The 19,595-nt window shown below is 33.7% G+C and overlaps 2 protein-coding genes and 1 pseudogene across 4 annotated transcripts; 2 read left to right on the top strand and 1 right to left on the bottom strand.

The window, feature by feature from the left end:
• Positions 1-1,444: 1,444 nt before the first annotated feature.
• LOC114727007 (3-isopropylmalate dehydratase large subunit, chloroplastic-like) lies at positions 1,445-6,981 on the bottom strand (annotated as a pseudogene).
• Positions 6,982-8,940: 1,959 nt separating this feature from the next.
• Positions 8,941-12,544, top strand: LOC114727010 (transcription initiation factor TFIID subunit 10-like). Of its 2 annotated transcripts, none has more exons than XM_028913720.1 (7): positions 8,941-9,072; positions 10,522-10,647; positions 10,765-10,829; positions 11,418-11,480; positions 11,739-11,796; positions 11,889-11,939; positions 12,272-12,544. In XM_028913720.1, the coding sequence occupies exons 2-7, from the start codon at positions 10,555-10,557 to the stop codon at positions 12,350-12,352; spliced, it is 411 nt and encodes a 136-aa protein (XP_028769553.1). In that variant the 5' UTR covers positions 8,941-9,072; positions 10,522-10,554; the 3' UTR covers positions 12,353-12,544. The 2 variants fall into 2 exon arrangements, with proteins under 2 accessions (XP_028769553.1, XP_028769554.1); XM_028913721.1 differs by having other exon boundaries at positions 8,941-9,105.
• A 1,768-nt stretch (positions 12,545-14,312) lies between these two features.
• LOC114727008 (serine/arginine repetitive matrix protein 3-like) lies at positions 14,313-19,078 on the top strand. Of its 2 annotated transcripts, XM_028913718.1 has the most exons (6): positions 14,313-14,605; positions 14,694-14,843; positions 15,652-15,786; positions 17,694-17,843; positions 18,373-18,462; positions 18,805-19,078. In XM_028913718.1, the coding sequence occupies exons 1-6, from the start codon at positions 14,561-14,563 to the stop codon at positions 18,925-18,927; spliced, it is 693 nt and encodes a 230-aa protein (XP_028769551.1). In that variant the 5' UTR covers positions 14,313-14,560; the 3' UTR covers positions 18,928-19,078. The 2 variants fall into 2 exon arrangements, with proteins under 2 accessions (XP_028769551.1, XP_028769552.1); XM_028913719.1 differs by lacking the exon at positions 15,652-15,786.
• Positions 19,079-19,595: the final 517 nt, after the last annotated feature.

The raw sequence follows: 19,595 nt of genomic DNA, 5'->3' as shown, positions 1-19,595 counted from the left end.
AACATATCTTTAAAAAATAGATTTATTATAAAAAAAATTGTATATTAAAAATTTTAAATCTGAACTATCCATATTAGATTTTAAATTATTTAGATTGTATTATAGTGATAAGTACATAGTACTCATCATTGTGATAAGCATTGAATGAAGATCACTTATTCATAACATTCAAATTTAGAGCAAGGGTGTAGTCCTTTTGATAAGTTTTAATTAGGGATTTGTTTTTTTTAATTTTACTCTTAATTATTTATTCTCTCTCATTTGTCATATTCTCTTATCACATTTCTCATACATTCTTTTCATCCTTTTTATCATTATTATAAGGACATGTTTAAAAACAAAACTATATTTATAATATATTTATTACTTTTAACTAATTGTTCGTCATCTTTAAATTAGTTATATGAAGCTTATAATAAGAATCAGAGGAGTATTAAATAAGTACAAAGAAAGGAAGAAAATTTAACAAATATGTCGGAAACATGCTAACATACTTATACGTATGTATTCTAAGTTATATAACAAGCACATAAATCTTGCATGAAGACATGAGTATTGACAGATGTCACACCTTTTTAATTATATATTATTTTTTTATTTAAAATGTATTCATTTGTTTATGACCAATTCAACCACAATTCACCCAAGATCGGAGATTGAATTACGTGTGTCCGGTTTTCAGTTCACTGAATCAATGTGGCGCCACTGGTTGCCACGAGACCCACAGTAAGAAAGTGGCTCCGTGACGCAAAGCGAGCAATGAAGATGGCCGCGATTAATTCAATTTTGTGATCAACGCTTTTCGTTTTTGGAAAATAGATTTCGCTTACCAAATTAAAAAAAAGAATGAAAAAACAAGAGTAAACAATGTCTCCAAACCTCGTTAACACGGAAAGATTTCGCTTAGATGAGGAATCCTTGCGTGACGAGAAAACAGTTTGAATAAAAGGCCACATTTTTTGGGTAAAATTCCATTACATCATCATAATAAATATACATCATGATATATTATAAAATACTACTTCTGATGTTAGTTAGGACCTAATTCTTAGTTAGTTTTTGTTCCTAAATATAAGACTTATTTTTATATTTTTTAATTTTTTTCTAAATTATCCCTGTAAATACCCCTTCAACCATAATTAGGTAGGAAAAGAAAAGGAAGTATTAAGAAAGATGATTATGGTGTTTTAGAAAAAATGTATTACTTTTCTTATAATTAACTAACTTACCTAACTTCTTCTTTAATAATCAAATTAGTTAAATAGGTCTTATATAAGGACCGGAGAGTACTATTATACCAAACCCCTATATCTCAAAACACCACCCTACTTGACTGTTTCCATTTAACATGCAGAAAACTAGTTTAAGGATGCTCCTCACTGTTCATGCCACCTTAAGCTTTGTTCTCGAAAAGGCACCATACAGAGCAGCAAGAAATTCTATGCATAAATAACATCTCCATCCGTTCTCTCAACAACAACCATGAACGATTACCTCAAACTAAAGGGTCATCAAGTAACATCAATAATGTCTTTAATGTTAGAGAATACAAAACTGACCAAGGCGTACTTTACAAGAATATTATTGATATAACAATAATTTACTGCAAAAAATCCCTTGGGTCAGTGACAAAAACCGGTCAACGCGGAGGCAGCTGCAGTATACGGAGATGCCAAATATATCTGACCTTCTTTGTGTCCCATACGCCCAGGGAAGTTCCGGTTTGTAGTCGAAACACAAACCTGCAAAAACAGATGATAATAAATGGGTTCAATTTCCAGTCAATTTTTAGAAAGCATGAAAATGACAATCAACTGCAGTTGCCGGGTATAGATTATACAGTAAATCAAATGGTTGCTTCAAAATTATCAAATTCCATTTCTCAAGACATTAATGGTGGCACATTCGCGATATTGGCATTGATCTTTGAACATATTTACTCAAAGACCAATGCTGATGTCGTAGGTCACTTTAGTTCGTTACAGAGAAGTTAATGTTGGAGGATGGACCAAATCCTACGTGGTCCTAGATGTTCCAAACAGAAACAGAGGAACTTGCCTGAGGTTCATTTAATCGGGCATAGGTATCTTTTGGGCCACCCAAACAAGCACCACAGCTAGGACTTGCAGGTGTGTCACACCCAGCTTCTTCGAAAATCTGGGAGCAAGTTTTACCACCAGATCCGGGGACCGGAATGCTATACAAGTCCATCCACACCTGCAGATCCACAAATAGATACGCCATGTCACAACCATCCAAGTGGATGCTCCCCAGTGGAGCAGAGAGGAGAGATAAGAGTAAACCCACACCGATAGGTGAGTCTTCGACATATCTCTCTCTCCCTCCCCTCACCGCAACACTGCTTTTATTAGACAGGATCCCAGCTCCACAATTATCTATAATCGTTTCCTATGGGAATTTAAAGCTGCAAAGCCCCTGAAACTAAATATGGGAAACTTCTCATACCTTCTGGGTTGCAGGTACAAGAAATGTCGGAACTTTTACTTTTTTACCCTGCAGATGCACATCAAGCTCTTCAGCAGAGTTAAAAAAAAATATCACACCTTCCAAGATAGAACCCAAAATAAAATGACTCTGATCCTACAGGAAGCAGATCACCATGAATTGGCAACAGAACAGTAAATTTTTAAAAAGATGGCTCACCACCGGTGCTTTGTGTTTTGGCATTATGTGATCCTTTCTACAGGTAATCATTAATGCTACAATCTATATCAAGTTGCACTATTCGTAAGTCATGAAAAGCGTGACTCGTTTTTCCAGTTTTGTGCTATGCACAAGAAAACATGTCTAGTTACATTAAAAAACATATTTCACAAAATTGATTGGAGACATTGATACAAACATTTCATAAAGTAGCTTACTTAAATCCATATGAGATGTAATATATGCTGCAATGCAATATACAATACCATAAGAAAAATGCAAATCAGGCATGCACATTCTAAGACGCCTGTTTATCACACAGCACTAACAGCCCGTCGTTTAGCAGAAAGATCGGTTATCCAGAAAAGCCATCAATTACAAGCCATAAAAATTAAAATCAAATACAATTTTATAATGTTCAGCATATGAGATTTTAAATTATTGGAGCGCATATATCACAAAATTGGCAAGCATATATCACAAAATTGGCAACAGGAGCATATAATGCTTACTGAAGCTAGAAAAACTTTTGCTGCAGCCATGAAATCCTCCGTCTTACCACCTGTGCAAGATCCTATATATACTCTGTCAATTTTTACATCCTTGCATTCTCTTGCCAAAGCACGGTTATCAGGAGAATGGGGCTGTGAAAACCGAAGGATCATATAAGCCATAAAAACTAACAGCAGCAGATTAAAAAAAAAAAAAAGTATTCCGGCAGATTTACACATAAAACCTCGCCACAATCAAATCAAATTACTCACCTTGGCCACCAGCGGCTCCAGTTTCGAGACATCAAATCTATAGTCGGCAAGAAACCTGGATGCCAATAAAGCGAACATATAAAACCAAGTATTAGTAACAGTCGATTCATAATATGATTGAGTTTTCTCCCATTTACAATGAAAGTGACGTTCAAATTTTGTTGGTAAGACTAAGTTGCCCAGAGAACGGACCTCTATTGCCTCAGATAGCGTGCTTATAATTCTAGGTGTTATATTGAAATAGATACGAGCATTTCCAGGTGCCAATACTAAATATATGGAAAAAGAAAAAAAGCCCAATAAAGGACTATAACTACCTAGCTTGGTTGTCACTATAAAGTGGTTCATATGCAACAGATGTCTTGCCCTGCACAAGAAATGATTACAACATTAAAACCCCCTTGTTAGGCATGAGACAATCCCATATTAAAAACAAGCCATCACACATGAAGAAATCACACGCAGCCACCCATCTTAGGCAAAAACAAAAATCTCCCAATGATGCTAAGCCTCACTGAATTGATTCAGCCAAAGCGTCACAGATTACAATTATTCAAACAAACATGCAAAACACAAAACATATACATATAACATGGAAGGCAACACATATGAAGATTTCCAGAGTTATCAGCTCTGAAAATTATTACTTGAAGGCAGAAAAGGACGATGGCTAAAAAATCAGCTGCTCAATCCAAGGAATCATGAATCAAATGTTCTGAAATAACCTACCTACTTTGTGATATACACGGAAGGATTAGAAGGGAGAGGATAGAGTTGACTAACTAAAAAATGCTTAACAGCAGAATAAAATCATTACAGTAAACAAACATAATCTGGAAAGATTTCACAACTTCCAACATCAATTTTGAATGTATCAGTTGCACAAACCTCAAGATACTTATATGTCGTGCTATCAGCCGGAACAACACCATTCTTTCCACCAGCTTCAACAACCATGTTGCACAATGTCATTCGTTCTTCCATCTACTCACCACAGAATGTTACCAAAGCAACATAAATAATCATCATAAATGAAGTTCAGAGACTAAAGAAATATTTAGGACGGCACAATGTTTTCTAGCATAATATCTTGGTAGGATATACTCACATTAAGACTCTCAACAGTTGTGCCAACAAACTCCATAGCCTTATATGTCGCACCAGCCATAGTTATTTCACCAATAATCTGCAAGATTACAACATTGATACAAGCAAGGATGCAATGGTATATATTTAGGAAGTAGAAACAAAACTAATAAGACATACCTCAGTCAGCTACCATATGAATGTCAATGATAAATCTGATAGAATTGAAAAGCCAATATTTAGGCAAACTTACTTGCAATATTAAATCCTTTGCAAGCAAATAAGGCGGCATTTCTCCATCCAATACAAATCTCAGAGTTGGAGGCACCTGCAATTATAAAATTTATTATACAGGCATGAAAAGGGCATTACATCTGAAGGTATCCCAGTAAAATGGGGAGGCAACCAACAAAAGATGGCTATAATAAGTTGGTCTAGAACATAAGAATACTAAAGATAGTAAAAAGGAAAGGAAAAGCCAAGAAAAAAAAATTATAAAAGCCACCATCCTCCAACCTAATGAGAGCAAAGTAGAAGCAAAACCAACCACATTCGAGTCTAAAATCAACTACCTAATAAATGCAATGATTCAAATTCAGAGAGGATTATACTTCACCCAAGATATGCCTTGATTCAAGAAAAGCTACAGTTAGCGCACTAAGCTCTAGTTTTTCGTAGTAAAGATGAATGAGACGTCATATCGTGAGTATTTAAAAATAGCAAAAGCATCATATAGACCACAATGAAAAACCGACTGACCTTGAGCAGAAGCTTCCCTGTCCCCAGTACAAAACCTGCATCAGTATTACCAATGCCCGTAGCAAACTGACCAAATGCTCCAGCAGTACAAGTGTGAGAATCGGTACCCAGAAGAACCTGCGGGAAAAGAATAAGTTCAACAAAGAGTGGACCACAATGCTGTTAAGCACCAGCTGTTTAATTGTAGATCAAGCAAACCTCTCCCGGCCTGCAATGGCCTTCCTGAGCAAGAGCAACATGGCACACACCTTGTAATCTGGGTTTGCCTGCATAATTATATGCCCACATTCAATTCCCTCGCTATAAGAATTTACCATGTGCCTTTACAGAATCCAAAATAACAAATTGACATCGAAGAAAATAACAGCATACCTTAAAATTACTCAAATCTTTAATATCATAAAAGTACTTGATGTTTTGCTCCTGGCAGAATTCCCTTAAAATGTCCACATTGCGATTGGCACGTTCATCGCTTGTGAAGATGTAATGATCAGGAATTATAACCAGCTTTTCACGGTCCCAAACCTTGTATTGCAAAACAAAATCCAGTCAGGAATCATATAAGCATTAGAACACTTTTTGATCGTTCATATAAGCATAAGCAAAATAATTTGACTAAAAACCTCAAGCAAAAAATGTATTGCTTCCATCTTCTGTAGAAGAAAATTTATTGCTCCAATTTTATTTCTTTTAAATAATGAACAGCTGAATAGTTATGTTGCGGTAGATGAAACCTTTAATGACAAATCTTGCGCTAAATGCCAGGTATAAAATTTCTGTTTTTGAAACGCTTCAATTACTATATTTGGCTCTCTTCATATTTTCTAAGTCAAATATAAGAAATTCATCCAACCCCAAATAGCTCTTTAATTTCAGTGGCAGTGAAAAACACATATCACTGCACAGCAATTCTAATATTTATCGAACGTAACATCTCGTTTAGTTTATAATCATTAGAAACAAATTATCAATCAGAGGTATTGGGTAACAGATAATAATTACCTTTGCATTCTCACCGAATTCTTTCTGGAAAATTCCGATAGAACCAGGACCGCATACGTCATGGGTCATCAAAATATCAACATTAACCCAAACATTGTCCCCTGGGCTCAACTGGGGCTTCTCAGACGCCCTAGCCAAAATCTTCTCTGTCATCGTCATTGCTGTCTTGACCTGCAATCGGTCATTCCAGCCACAACAAGTTACAAACTAGGGTTCAGAAAAACATAAATCCAAAAGCACAAGCGATAACGAAGCAACAGAACTGATCCAGTGGCGGAAGATTTGCGTTCCGATTGCTGAGGAGCTACAACCGAACAAGAAATTCTCCTTGAGACAGCTCTCTCACATTTTCGAGCTGAAAGAGGCGACGTCGAAGCGAAAGCGTAGAGACCCAAATCTTTCTGAAGGACAGAAAATCAAGACAGAGATGAGTTTGAGCATAGTTAACCAATTTCAACACGGAAAGGAAGAATCCAGCCAGCAAGAAACCAGGTGAAATGAAAACCACATGTTGCATTCAAGGGAATCAGGAAAATGGAAAGGAGTCAAACTAACCTTGCTGTGGGGAAAAGAAGTGGAGGTCAGAGAAAAGACCGAGGAAGCCATTGTTGTGCCGCGGCTGACTAGGAAGCTTCCGTTGCTTGTGTCAGAGTAACAGAGTTCAGAAGAACAACGTTCGCCAGAGGCGGCGGCAAAGAGAGATGCCAAGCTATGATGCGATTTCTTCCTCGATTTGTATGGTCAAGTCAGTTGTCGTTTTGGCTCAAACTGGTTAAACTCGAAAGTCCGAGGTAAAAAAAAAAAAAAAAGGTTAAGAACTGTATTTCCCTCCGGATTTTTTTCGCGTGAATTATGAAGTGGGGCTTGGTGGCTTTGACTCCTTGGCGCGTTCGTATGATAATGGTGATAGATAAACGGCAAGTTTAGGTTTTTTTCTTTTTTCTGTTCAACGCTTAATGCTTAGTGTTTAATATTCTTCCAGTCCTTAATATAGGACCCAATTAATGAGTTAGTTTGGTCCTAAATATAAATATAAGACTCATTTCTCATATTTATCAATTTTCTCTAAATTACCCTATAGATATCCCTCAACTATAATCAAGTAGAAGAGAGGAGGAGTATTAAGAAAGATGATTATGGTGTTTTAGGAAAAATGTGTCACTTTTCTTATAATTAACTAACTTACCTAACTTCCTTAATCTAATCAAATTAGTTAAATGGGTCTTATATTAAGGACCGGAGAGAGTAGTTCTGTTTTGTCCTGGATAAAGGGAAATGGGATTGAATGGGCCAATTAGGCTTGCATGATAAAAACCACCAGTGTTCGTTTAAAACCGGAGAGGGCAGCCAGACTCTTTTAGCATGATTACGAGGATGCATGAAAATGATCTGGCTTTCGATATATTATTATGTACTTAATATAAAAACTAATTAATATTTAATTTAATTTGAAATTAAAATCCTAATTATTTGTCATATTTATATAATTTTTTAAAATAATTCATATAATAACAGTAATTTAAGTAATACAGTTAATTATTAAAGATATTTTTAAAAAAATAATATATATCTATTACAAATTTTTAATATACTCAAATTAGTTAATAATTTTATATTAAAGATTGAAGATAATACAAACCCATGATTTGGGAACCAAATGGGCCATTAGTCTTGATTTCACATATGATGGGAAGGTACATTTAGAAGCCAAATTTGATTATTAATGACAGGAATAAATTATGAAAATCACAAGAGCAAAGAATTGCATTTCCTCTTCAAAATCTTAATAATTCTCCTGCCTCGCGAGAGTTGTTTTTCTAGTCACCTATATGATTTTTTGGCCAAATATTTTCCATAATTATAATCTATTATTAATTATTATCATTTTTGTCTGGATATTAATTATAATCATTATTGCTGGGGAACAGTAGCATTAGGATCTTATATTGAATTCATCGGTCATATATATAATCATTTGTCTTATACTACATTGTTCTAATTATAAAAGCTAGTTGACTAATTTAAGAAGAATAAAAAAATAAATTGAATTAATTATTTGTCCTAAATAGGTGTTGTCTTTCCTAAAATATCCTTATTAATCAAGGGTATTGGTTAGAACAACTATTGTTAAAAGGACTACTTTAAAAAAATGTATAAATATGATAGATAAAGTGGATTGGGTCTTATATTTAAGACCAAAATAAAAATTAAATGAGATTTTATATAAGAACTGGAGGCAGTATTTTTTCATATAAATTTTTTTTACCAGCATTTTCATATAAATTATAATTAAGAATAATATTTTAAAATAGAATAGTAATTAAAAAAAGTTAATGATACTTCTCCGGTCCTTAATATAGGACCCAATTGTTGAGTTAGTTTTGGTCCAATATAAGACTCATTTATCATATTTATCAATTTTCTTAAATTACCTCTATTGATACTTTCTCAACTATAATCAAGTAAAAGAGGAAGAGGATATTAAGAAAGATGATTATGGTATTTTAAAAAAAATATATCACATTTCTTATAATTAACTAACTTACCTAACTTCTTTAATATAATCAAATTAGTTAAATAGGTCTTATATTAAAAATCGGAGGATTACTTCACATAAAATTTTCCTAGAAAATATTTACCAAGCCACGAGGACTTCTATTGAACATAGTCTCGCTCATCTGGCATAAGAAGCAGATCCATTTTTCTCCGTCGACGAACAAGCATTGCACACCCGGTCGAGCTTGCCGTCCACCGCTGTCGGCCCTGCGTGGTTGTTCCCGGGGAAGGACTGAAGAAGGTTCGAACATTAGGGGTTTGTCTTCTCCCTCTTGTAAGATTGATTTGTTCAATCTAGACTCGAATTTGTTCCCCGCGTCATCTGTTCTCTGCGTGGGTTTCATACATGTGTCGGATGCCTTCGCGCCGTTTCTTTATTTGTTTTAGATTTTTCCTTTTAATTTGGCTTTGAATCAAGTTGTTTAATCGTTTGAATACTGACGCTTTTGAATCTGGGAATATTTACAGATTGAGTTTAAAATTTTTAACTTTGATTACTAGTATTTTGGTTGAATGGTGTGTAATTGGCTATCATATTCCTGCCCTCTTTATTCTGATTATTCTCGACTTATATACTTTGGACTGTGTTGCTGTGCAATGTTGGATTTTTTGTGTAATGGCGTTCTGCTTATCAATCTCTTTTTATAATCATCAAATTAGAAAATTCTCATGGTAGTTGTGATGCATGATCTGGTAAATGACTGGGTCGATTTGTGTCTGGCAATTCAGAAGATTGAATCTAAATCATTTCCTGCTGCTTATTGGACTGTGAATTTAGAAGCTATTGACAGAAACTATCAATTGCCCACCTTACTCACTTTAGCAACACTTTTCATGATTATAAATTTCAAGATGAAATTGGAAGAACATAAATTGCGAGTGCTGTTATAGCCATTCTTCAGTGGCTTGGAGGAGTTGCCTGAATCTATTGGCTCGCTAAGGCATCTTCGTTAAAGTATCTGGAACAAAAATTAAAAGGTTCTGATATCAGCTATCCATATTTAAAATACTTCAGTAGGGACAGATGCCCTGATTGTAATCTAGGCCCGCCTATGGTTATATGCCAGAATCTGTTGTTTTAGTGACATAGAAGGAACAAATGAAATGTTAAAATAGCAAAACTAATGATATCAGTGTTATGGCCATTCAAGGTCTGATATATTTGAAAGACTAGAGGCCTCTACCTAAATAAGAATTTCTGATATCATCAAGTATATTATCTTGCTTTCGTGTAAGCCTTTAATTCTAGAATTTATCATTTCATTCTTAACCGTTTAGATTGGAAAGTAGGTAGCTTTTTTGCTATCTTATATTTTTCAATCCCTTAATTAATTTTTGCAAGTTTGATTTTCTTTTATTTAACTTGTTATTTGTCTTGATTTCTATTTTTCTATGGTATTTTTAGTGTGGACCTGTGTGTGAAATTCTTTAACTAAAGTTTGTTGTAAGCTCAAAATGTTTGAGATCTGATAGTAAACGACTTGTTTGTTGCTTGAAGGAGTTATGCATTAATGATATAAAGCTACTTTTGATATTAATTTTAAATAGCTTTCTATGGTTCTCATTGATGAGATATCTTTGGCATTATATATTTTTTGTGTTCATCATACATGGTTTATGGCTGATCAAAACAAAATTCCGACAATTCTGCTATTGACTCTGTGGAACATACATAAATATTGGTTGACAGCCTTGAACAAGCCTTTAAAGAGGATTGAGAAAGATGAACCATAACCCACAATCAAGTGAAGGCAGGCATGATGACGATGCTGCACTATCAGAATTTCTAGCTTCTTTAATGGATTACACTCCTACAGTAAGTTTCTTTCACTATCAATGACCTGAGAAAACTTCCTTAGCTTGCTTTATATTCATTAGAACATCTAAAGCCCATCGCTAACTCCTTTCTCTTTTATTTTTATATCTCTGATAGATACCAGATGAATTGGTGGAGCATTACTTAGCTAAGAGTGGCTTTCAATGTCCTGATGTTCGATTGTAGGTACTTCTTTTCTTTTTTTTTGGGGAAGTCAATCATCTTGTTCACTCCATTTAGATATTGTTTATTTGAGCATTCTTTTCTCACAAAGAGAGTGCTCTGCCATCTGTTTCTGGGATGTGAACTGATTTGGCTCGCTGAAATGTGTGCATCTAAGTTCAAATATAGTGTAATTTTGGATCAATGACCCGTTGCTAATCTTATTAGTCGTATCTCTTTCCTTCGTACTTTTAATTCTAATAGGACGTTTTTACTTTTATTTCCAGAATAATGTAGACTGTAGATTGAAGAAAGGAAATATATATATTAAAGTATCAGAAAGTTGAGTTACATTCAAAATCAACATAATTTTTATAGAAAATTTATTAATGGTAAAAGAAAGTAATGCATCAAATACTCCAAAATCGAACATTTATTGGTTATTGAAGTTGCACAGTCTAGTTGGATGGGTGAGGGGGCTCATAATTGCTTTTATTTAGAGTGAAAATTGTTGAATGATATGTTACTCATTTGGATCTTTGGGCCCCATCATTTCTTGTGCATATGTTGTCTGGTCTAGTTGACTTTTTTTTTTCTTTTTCTGGCAGAACTAGACTTGTAGCTGTTGCTACCCAGAAGTTTGTAGCTGAAGTTGCCAATGACGCCCTACAGTATGCTTATTGAGCCATTTCTTTCTTTTTTATGCTTTTAATTTCTGTTATGGCCACAAGTTTTGTGCATAATAGAATCAGTTTATTTCTTAGTTTACAAGCTCGATTTTTGGTTTTTTGAGATTTAATCATTATGAGATCTAGTCATGCTATAGGTAGTCTTTTTGGTCGCTATGCTATAAGTAATTTAATGACTGAACTTTTTGTGTTGGGTTGATGACGTCAACATATTTTAATTTCTACTGCCTGCTCTTGTAGGCACTGCAAAGCAAGGCAGGCAACAATTCCAAAGGACAAAAAGGATAAGCAACAGAAGGTCCTCAACTGATGCTTGCAGTATTTTTTGTCTTTGCTATTCTTATTTCTTATTATATGTATGTCAGTGTCTTGTAAATCTTGTTTGCACAGGATAAGCGCCTAACGCTGACAATGGAGGACCTATCAAAGGCCCTGCGTGAGGTAAGAACTAATCTCTACATGTAAAATGGGGAACTTAGTTTTGACTTTTCTCATTATGAGGGCCATGGGGCTCTGACTTGTGCCAACTACTACTTCAGTAATACCCAAACTTTTTGCAATAAAAAAAAAAATTCAAGCTTGTCTTGTTTAATCAAATGAAATTATAATGAACTGAACCAAACTTGAGTTTTTGGCCGGTTGAATGCCTGCATCAACTTGGAATTTTGTCAGCTTCTTGAGCTAGACTTTTTTGTTCGTTGGGTGTCATTTTGTGATCAACTGCACACATTCACGATTATTCTCATCCATTCCTCAATATTTCTTGTGAACAGTATGGAGTAAATGTAAGGCACCAAGAATATTTTGCTGATAGCCCTTCAGCTGGAATGGATCCTGCTACACGAGATGAATGAGCCATTAATTGTCTGTAACAAATCTTCAAGGGTTCTTGCTTGCTCATAGTTTAGTAAATACTGACATTTGGTAAGGTGGATTTGAGTCTAAAGTCGATGAATTTAGTGGAATAGTTTCAATTTCTGAATGCTTGATTTATGAACAAAAGATATTACTACCTTCGATCCTTAAAATAAAAACTGATTGATTAATTTAAGTAGAATAAAAAAATTAATTAAATTAGTTGATTGAAGTAAATAGGTGTTATTTTTCTAAAATATCATTATTAATTATATGTATAAGGTAGAACTATCATTTGATAAAATCTTAACATGTGCAACTGCTACTAGAACTATCTTGAATAATATATCAATCAATCTAAATAAATTATTTACCTTAATTTTAATTGGTTTAAATATGATATATGTCAAAAATAACAGATTTTTTAACTAAAAATTAATTTTAAATACTAAGGGCAACAAATAGGCAAATTTAAACCAATTAAAAAATCAAACACGAATTATACCAAACACTATTATGCCGATGGATGCATGGGTTCCTGTCGAGGTTGATCAGCAGATAAAAGCATGCGTTGAAGAGTGAGCAAAAGCGTACAATTATCGTCAAACTCATCGTGGTTGTGATCACTTTTTTTGCCCTCGTGGTAGCACTTAATTCACAGATCGTAAGATGTATTATTAGTAGTATTATTATTATTGGGGCTCAAACGACACTGCCTGCAAATGAAGAACGAAGTAGGGATGAAATCTTTGCAGGCAGCACAAAACGGCCTGCCGCTTTTACTGATGTAGTTCAGAATTAAGAACTCCTCAAACTGCAGTAAGCCATCGCCGTTTCGATCGAGGAGGCTGAAGAAACTGTTATTGGTTGGAATGTTCCCTCAACTCATGAATGCTGATTTTGCCATCTCCATCTTTGTCCATTGACTGGAACTTACTCTCCAGCTCTGTCTTATCTTCATCAGAGAAGTTTGCATGCTCAGCTTTTGTAACCCTCCTTATGTCCTCCATCGATCCTGATCCCCCCTCGTTATTAATTATTCTTTTTTTTTTTTGGCCAAACCCTCGTTATTAATTATTCATGTTTGCAGATTAGTAATTTCTTTTATAGCGTTACTCATCATTAATCGACTTGCCCACATGTTTCGGTGGCCGACCAAGAAATTTCCTTTTCCCACTGCTTGATGCCTGTGTTCATAGTAATCATTTTTTTTGGGGTAGAACTTGTTCATGTTAATAAATAGGTAGTTGTTTAATTTGAGAAGATTAAGAAAATAAGTTAAGTTAGTTATTTGTAATAAATAGGTATTGTCTTTCTTAAAATATCCTTGCTAATTAAGTGTGTTGGCTAAAATTAGAATGATTGCTTTAAAAAAAATGTATAAATATTAAAAATAAAATATATTGGAATCTTATATTTAGGACCAAAACAAAAGTCAAACAGGGTCTTATATTAAAGACCAGAGGTAATATTATCTTATAATAATAATATTATTCTTTCGGTCCTTAATATAAAGCCACATTGTTGAGTTGATTTTAGTCTTAAATATAATATTTATTTTTCATATTTATCAATTTTTCTTAAATTATCCCTTTAGATACTCATTCAATCATAATATATTTTTATAATTAACTAACTTATTTAACTTATTTAATCTAATGACATTAGTTAAATAGGTCTTATATTAAGGATCAAAAGAGTATTATATTTTATATTTTTATATATTATATATATTGTTATTTACTTATTTACTATTTTTTTATAAATTCTAAAATAAAATTTAGGATGTTATAAAAGCCTAGAATTGATATAGAATTGAGGGGCACTCGGTTTTCACCAAAGACTCAGCGAGTTTTTTCCATAATGAAATCCCCACCTGATTGTGTAAAAGTAAATAAGCATTGGATTCCATTGCGAAAGTCATCACAGAAAGAGGTTCACATGTGTTGCTCCTGTGCACCATAATTGACTCGTTTCTCGGCTTGCGTTTACCTGACTGCAAAGGATTAAAGTAGAAAACCACGAAGCAGTACTCTCCTTAATTAACGGCTTTTAAATTTGGTCCGTGGCTCGTACATGTGTGTCCCGTATACCTGTGTGTGTGTGTGTGGGGAGTTGTAGGGCCACGGTGCTGAAATGTGAAGAGATAGAAAAGGGAGGTGGCGATAACTGCGTATCAAAACTCCACAGAGGAAGAAAAGGGAAGGATGAGGAGTTGGTCCGCGTCAATGGACAGGAATAGAGATGGCCAGGTGAGTCCCCAGGATTTATATATGTAAACTAAGTCGTCATCATTAACCTTGGTAATTAGATTGTTCTTTGGATGCTTATTCTTTTCAGAGAAGGCGTTCTAATGCTACTGCTGGTTTGGATGGTTATTCTTTTCCACCGCAGCATTCTGATGCTGATGCTGATGCTGCTGCTGCTTCATCCCCTGACAGAGGCAGACGGTCTTTTCAGGGACTGGGAGTGAGGGAAATGCCTTCTGGGGTAACACTACTCCGGTTTTTAATACAGGACCTATTTAATTATTTTGATTAAATTAAAAAGGTTAGTTCAGTTAGATAACAATTATAAATATGACATATGTTTTCTGAAATACTTTCAGTTAAAACTTCTTCAAAAAAATTGACATTTCAAAAAATGTTTTAAATTATTTTATTAAAAATATAAAATGGTAAAATTGATGTATGTGTAGAACTAATGAGTAATAAGTAGTCACTCACTTCATAAAGTATATAGATGTATTATTAATGAGTAAAAAGTATTATTATGGTATTTAATTATTTAATGAAGTTAATTTAGAAAAGAATTGGTAAATATAAAAAATAAATATTATATTTAAGACTAAGATCAACCTTCTAATTAAATTCTATATTAAAGGCCAGAGGAGTAATATTTTTACTTGGACTTGTATTGCTTTTAATTCCTTAAATTTAACATTAGTGTGTTTTTTGGTCCTTTAAATTTGATTTTAGATAGTCTGCTTAAAGATTTTTGTCCTTGGGACAGTATTTTCGTTATTAAAATTAAAATAAGATCAAATGTAAGGAACTAAAAATATCCCCTTTTTTTTTCATGAAAATGCATGTATCACAGGTTGGCTTCAGAAATTTTAATTTTTCGTATCATACTAGTGAAATAATTGAGGAATACAACTAATAATCTATTGAAAAAATAGAGGTGTGACTATTTCGTATTTTAAAAGAGATTATACCATATGTGTATTCTTACGAATCCAAGTCGTCGTCATTAACCTTAGTAATTAGATTGTTCTTTGGATGCTTATTCTTTTCAGAGAAGGCGTTCTGATGCTAATGCTGGTTTGGATGGTTATCCTTTTCCACCACAGCATTCAGATGCAGCTGCAACTGCTGCTCCATCCGGTGGCAGACGCCGACAGGGACTGGAAGCGAGGGAAATGGCTTATGGGGTAATACTTATCCGATCTTTAATACATGACCTATTTAACTATTTTGATTAAATTAAAAAAATTAGTTAAATTAGGTAATAATTATAAATATGGCATATGTTTCTCAAAATACCCTCAATTAAAACTTCTTCAAAAAAATTGACATTTCAAAAAATGTTTTAAATTATTTTATTAAAAATATAAAATGGTAGAATTGATGTATGTGTGGAATTAATGAATAATAAGTAGTCACTCACTTTATAAAGTATATAGATGTATTATTAATAAGTAAAAAAGTATTATTGTGGTATTTAATTATTTAATAAGGGTAATTTAAGAAGTAATTGGTAAATATGAGAAATAGGTTCTATATTTAGAATCAAAATCGACCTTCTAATTAGGTCATATATTAAGGACTGCAAGAGTAATATCTTTACTTGGACTTGTATTGCTTTTAATTCCTTAAATTTAAAATCAGTGTGTTTTTTGGTCCGCTAAATTTGATTTTAGGTAGTCTGCTTAAAGATTTTTGTCCTTGACATTGTAATTTTGTTATTAAAATTAAAGTAAGATCAAATATAAGGAACTAAAAATACCCCCTTTTTTTTTCATGCTATGCTACTTATTTTAGAGAAAACCGATCCAACAGTCCTTATAGTTTTATCATGTTTTGAATTGGGTCGTTGTAATTTTTTTCTGTTTATTGAATCCTTAATGTTTGCACCGTCAATAATACCAGTCCTAACTATTAATAAAGCTGTTAGTTTAATTGAGAATGGATGATGTGGCATCTGGGCCCATCCTCTTCCTCAGTTGACTTCCTTTAGCTTCTCTCTTTCTTCCTCCTCCTCTCAATCTACCTCTGCTCTCACACCACTGTCCGCCTGCAATTATCTCTTCCACTCTCGCTGCTCTTTCTCCCTCCTTATAACTTCTCCACCACCCCCAATTCTCACTTCCACTTCCTCTCAAAATAAAAAATGGGAATGAGAGAGGTGCAATCAATTCCCTCTTCCCTCGTTCTTCCTCCCTTTATTGCTTTTGCTAGTACTTATGTAATGTTGCAGAACAAGAAGACACCCAAAATTCATGGCGGCATCGTTCTTTTTCTTTGCTTGGCCATCACTTTTATGGGCTTATTTTTAAGGAATTCAAGTGTTCATTCTTCAACCAAAATAAAAGGGGCAAGTAATGCATTTCTAAGATGTAGAAATAAATCCATACTACCACGAAGACCAAAAAAATAGACACATGTCGGGCTATGATTTGAAACAAATTATTGCAACCGCCATCATCCTAAATAAGCACAAATCGTCAAAAGTGTTTCATACAAGAAACCATAGAAAGAGCAAGACTCTAACTAAACATGATGTAGAAAAATTCTCCAAACTCTGGGCAACTAGCTTCATGGCTATCACTATCTGATTGTTATAATTCAAACATCCCAGAAGGCATCATGTTCTACACAAACACCTAACTTTAAGAGAAATGAAAGATAACAACATCATAATAGTTGTGCGAGAGTGGAAGTAGACTGAGAGGAGGAGGGAGAAAAGCTGAGAGAGGTTGACTTTATTAACAGCAATAAATGGCATTATTAACTGTGTAAAGATTAAGGATTCAATAAAAAAGAAAAAAAAACCATAAAAACCCAATTTAAAACATAATGAAACCATGAGGACTGCTAGATTAGTTTTCCTTTTATTTTATTTGAAAATGCATGCGTCACAGGTTGGCTTCAGAAATTTTAATTTTTCGGATCCCACTAGTAAAATAATTGAAGAATACAACTAATAATCTATTGAAAAAATAGGCGTGTGACTATTTCGTATTTTAAAAGAGATTATACCATGTGTATTGTTACGAAACCAAGTCATCATCATTAACCTTAGTAACTAGATTGTCCTTTGGATGCTTATCCTTTTCAGAGAAGGCGTTCTCATGCTGACACTGGTTTGGATGGTTATGATTTCCCGGCACAACATTTTGATGCTGCTGCAGCTGCAGCTATTGCTTCATCCCCTGACAGAGGCAGACTGTCTTTTCAGGGACTGGAAGCAAGGGAAATGCCTTCTGCGGTAATATTTTTTCAGTTTTTAATATAAGACTTATTTAACTATTTTTTCATGTCCTGCTATTTATTTTATTTAAAAATGTATGTAGCACAGGTTGGCTTCGAAATTTTAATTTTTTGTATCACACTAGTGAAATAATTGAGGAATACAACTAATAATCTATTGAAAAGATAAAGGGAAAATTGCAATTTAGGACCTTGGAATTGCAAAAACACAGATAGGGACCCTTGACAACTTCACTTTGGGTTTTGACAACAATAATATGTCATGAAGTTGTTAAAACCCAAAGTGAAGTTGTCAAGGGTCCCTATCTGCGTTTTTACAATTCCAAGGTCCTAAATTGCAATTTCCCCAAAGATAAAGGTGTGACTATTTCGTATTTTAAAAGAGATTATACCATATGTGTATTCTTACGAAACCAAGTCATCATCATTAACCTTAGTAATTGGATTGTTCTTTGGATGCTTATTCTTTTCAGGGAAGGCATTCTAATGCTAACGCTGGTTTGGATGGTTATCCCTTTCCGCCACAGCATTCTGATGCTGCTGTAGCCGCCGCTTCATCCCCTGACAGACGCAGGCGCAGACGCAGACGCCGACCCAGACTAGCTTCATTTGGACTCGTATTGCTTTTAATTCCTTAAATTTAAAATTAGTTTATGTTTTGATTACTCAAATTTGACTATAGGTAGTCTGCCTAGAGATTTTTGCCCTTGGAACAGTACTTTTGCCATCAAAATTAAAATAAGATTAAATAATAGCAACTAAAAATACCCCATATTTTTTTCATGCTTTGCTATTCATTTTATTTGAAAATTCATGTATCACAGGTTGGTTCAGAAATTTTAATTTTTCATATCACACTAGTGAAACAATTGAGGAATACAAGTAATAATCTATTGAAAAATAGACATGTGTGACTTTTTCGTATTTTAAAAGAGATTAGTACATTTCTCTATTTTTAGGGTTTCGTGACGAGACTTTTCAGAGGAGCTGGGGAAGCGGCAGCTGGTGCAGGTATAGCGGCGGCTATGGCGGGAGGAGGAGTTGATGGTGCTGATAATGATTATGAAGATGATGATTACTAGCTAATTACTAATTTCGAAATATAATCAACTTTTAAAGCCTAGCTTGTCTTGTTTTAGACGCTCAGTGCGTGCCTTTGTAGATGTTGAATGAGTCCATGTTGTTGACAATAGCAATATACTCTTCCAGTTTTTAATACAGAATTCAATTATTGAATTGGTTTTTGTTCTAAATAAAAAACTCATTTCTTATATTTATCAATTTTTTTTAATTACCCCTATAGATACTCCCTCAACCATAATCAAGTAGAAGAGGAAGATGGGGTATTAAGAAAGATGATTATGGTATTTTTAAAAAAAAGTATCACATTTCTTATAATTAACTAATTTACTTAACTTTCTTAATCTAATCAAATCAGTTAAATGGGTTTTATATTAAGGATCAGAGGAGGATATGGGCGCGTGTTTGTCTACCGTGTTATCACCTGTATGTGATATACTCCTCTGATCTTTAGTATAAGATCTAATTGTTAAGTTAATTTTAGTCCTACATATAATACTTATTTCTTATATTTATCAACTTTTCTTAAATTATCTTTATGGATTTCTCAACCATAATCAAGTAAAAAAAAGAGAGAGAATATTAAGAAAGATAATTATGATATTTTAAAAAAAATATGTTATGTTTTTTAGAATTAATTAACTTACCTAACTTCTTTAATCTAATCAAA

The sequence above is a fragment of the Neltuma alba genome, unplaced genomic scaffold (assembly GCF_004799145.2).
Source record: "Neltuma alba isolate B1F8T4 unplaced genomic scaffold, ASM479914v2 tig00012427_pilon, whole genome shotgun sequence".
Classification (NCBI taxonomy): domain Eukaryota; kingdom Viridiplantae; phylum Streptophyta; class Magnoliopsida; order Fabales; family Fabaceae; genus Neltuma; species Neltuma alba.
This window is presented reverse-complemented; position numbering and strand designations above follow the sequence as displayed.

Coding starts and splice junctions, on each gene's coding strand:
- LOC114727010 (XM_028913720.1), top strand. CDS start 10,555: ATGAACCATAACCCACAATCAAGTGAAGGCAGGCATGATGACGATGCT. Junction 10,830..11,417: donor CAATGTCCTGATGTTCGATT/GTAGGTACTTCT, acceptor TTTTTCTGGCAG/AACTAGACTTGTAGCTGTTG. Junction 11,797..11,888: donor AAAAGGATAAGCAACAGAAG/GTCCTCAACTGA, acceptor TTGTTTGCACAG/GATAAGCGCCTAACGCTGAC.
- LOC114727008 (XM_028913718.1), top strand. CDS start 14,561: ATGAGGAGTTGGTCCGCGTCAATGGACAGGAATAGAGATGGCCAG. Junction 15,787..17,693: donor CGAGGGAAATGGCTTATGGG/GTAATACTTATC, acceptor TATCCTTTTCAG/AGAAGGCGTTCTCATGCTGA. Junction 18,463..18,804: donor GACTAGCTTCATTTGGACTC/GTATTGCTTTTA, acceptor CTCTATTTTTAG/GGTTTCGTGACGAGACTTTT.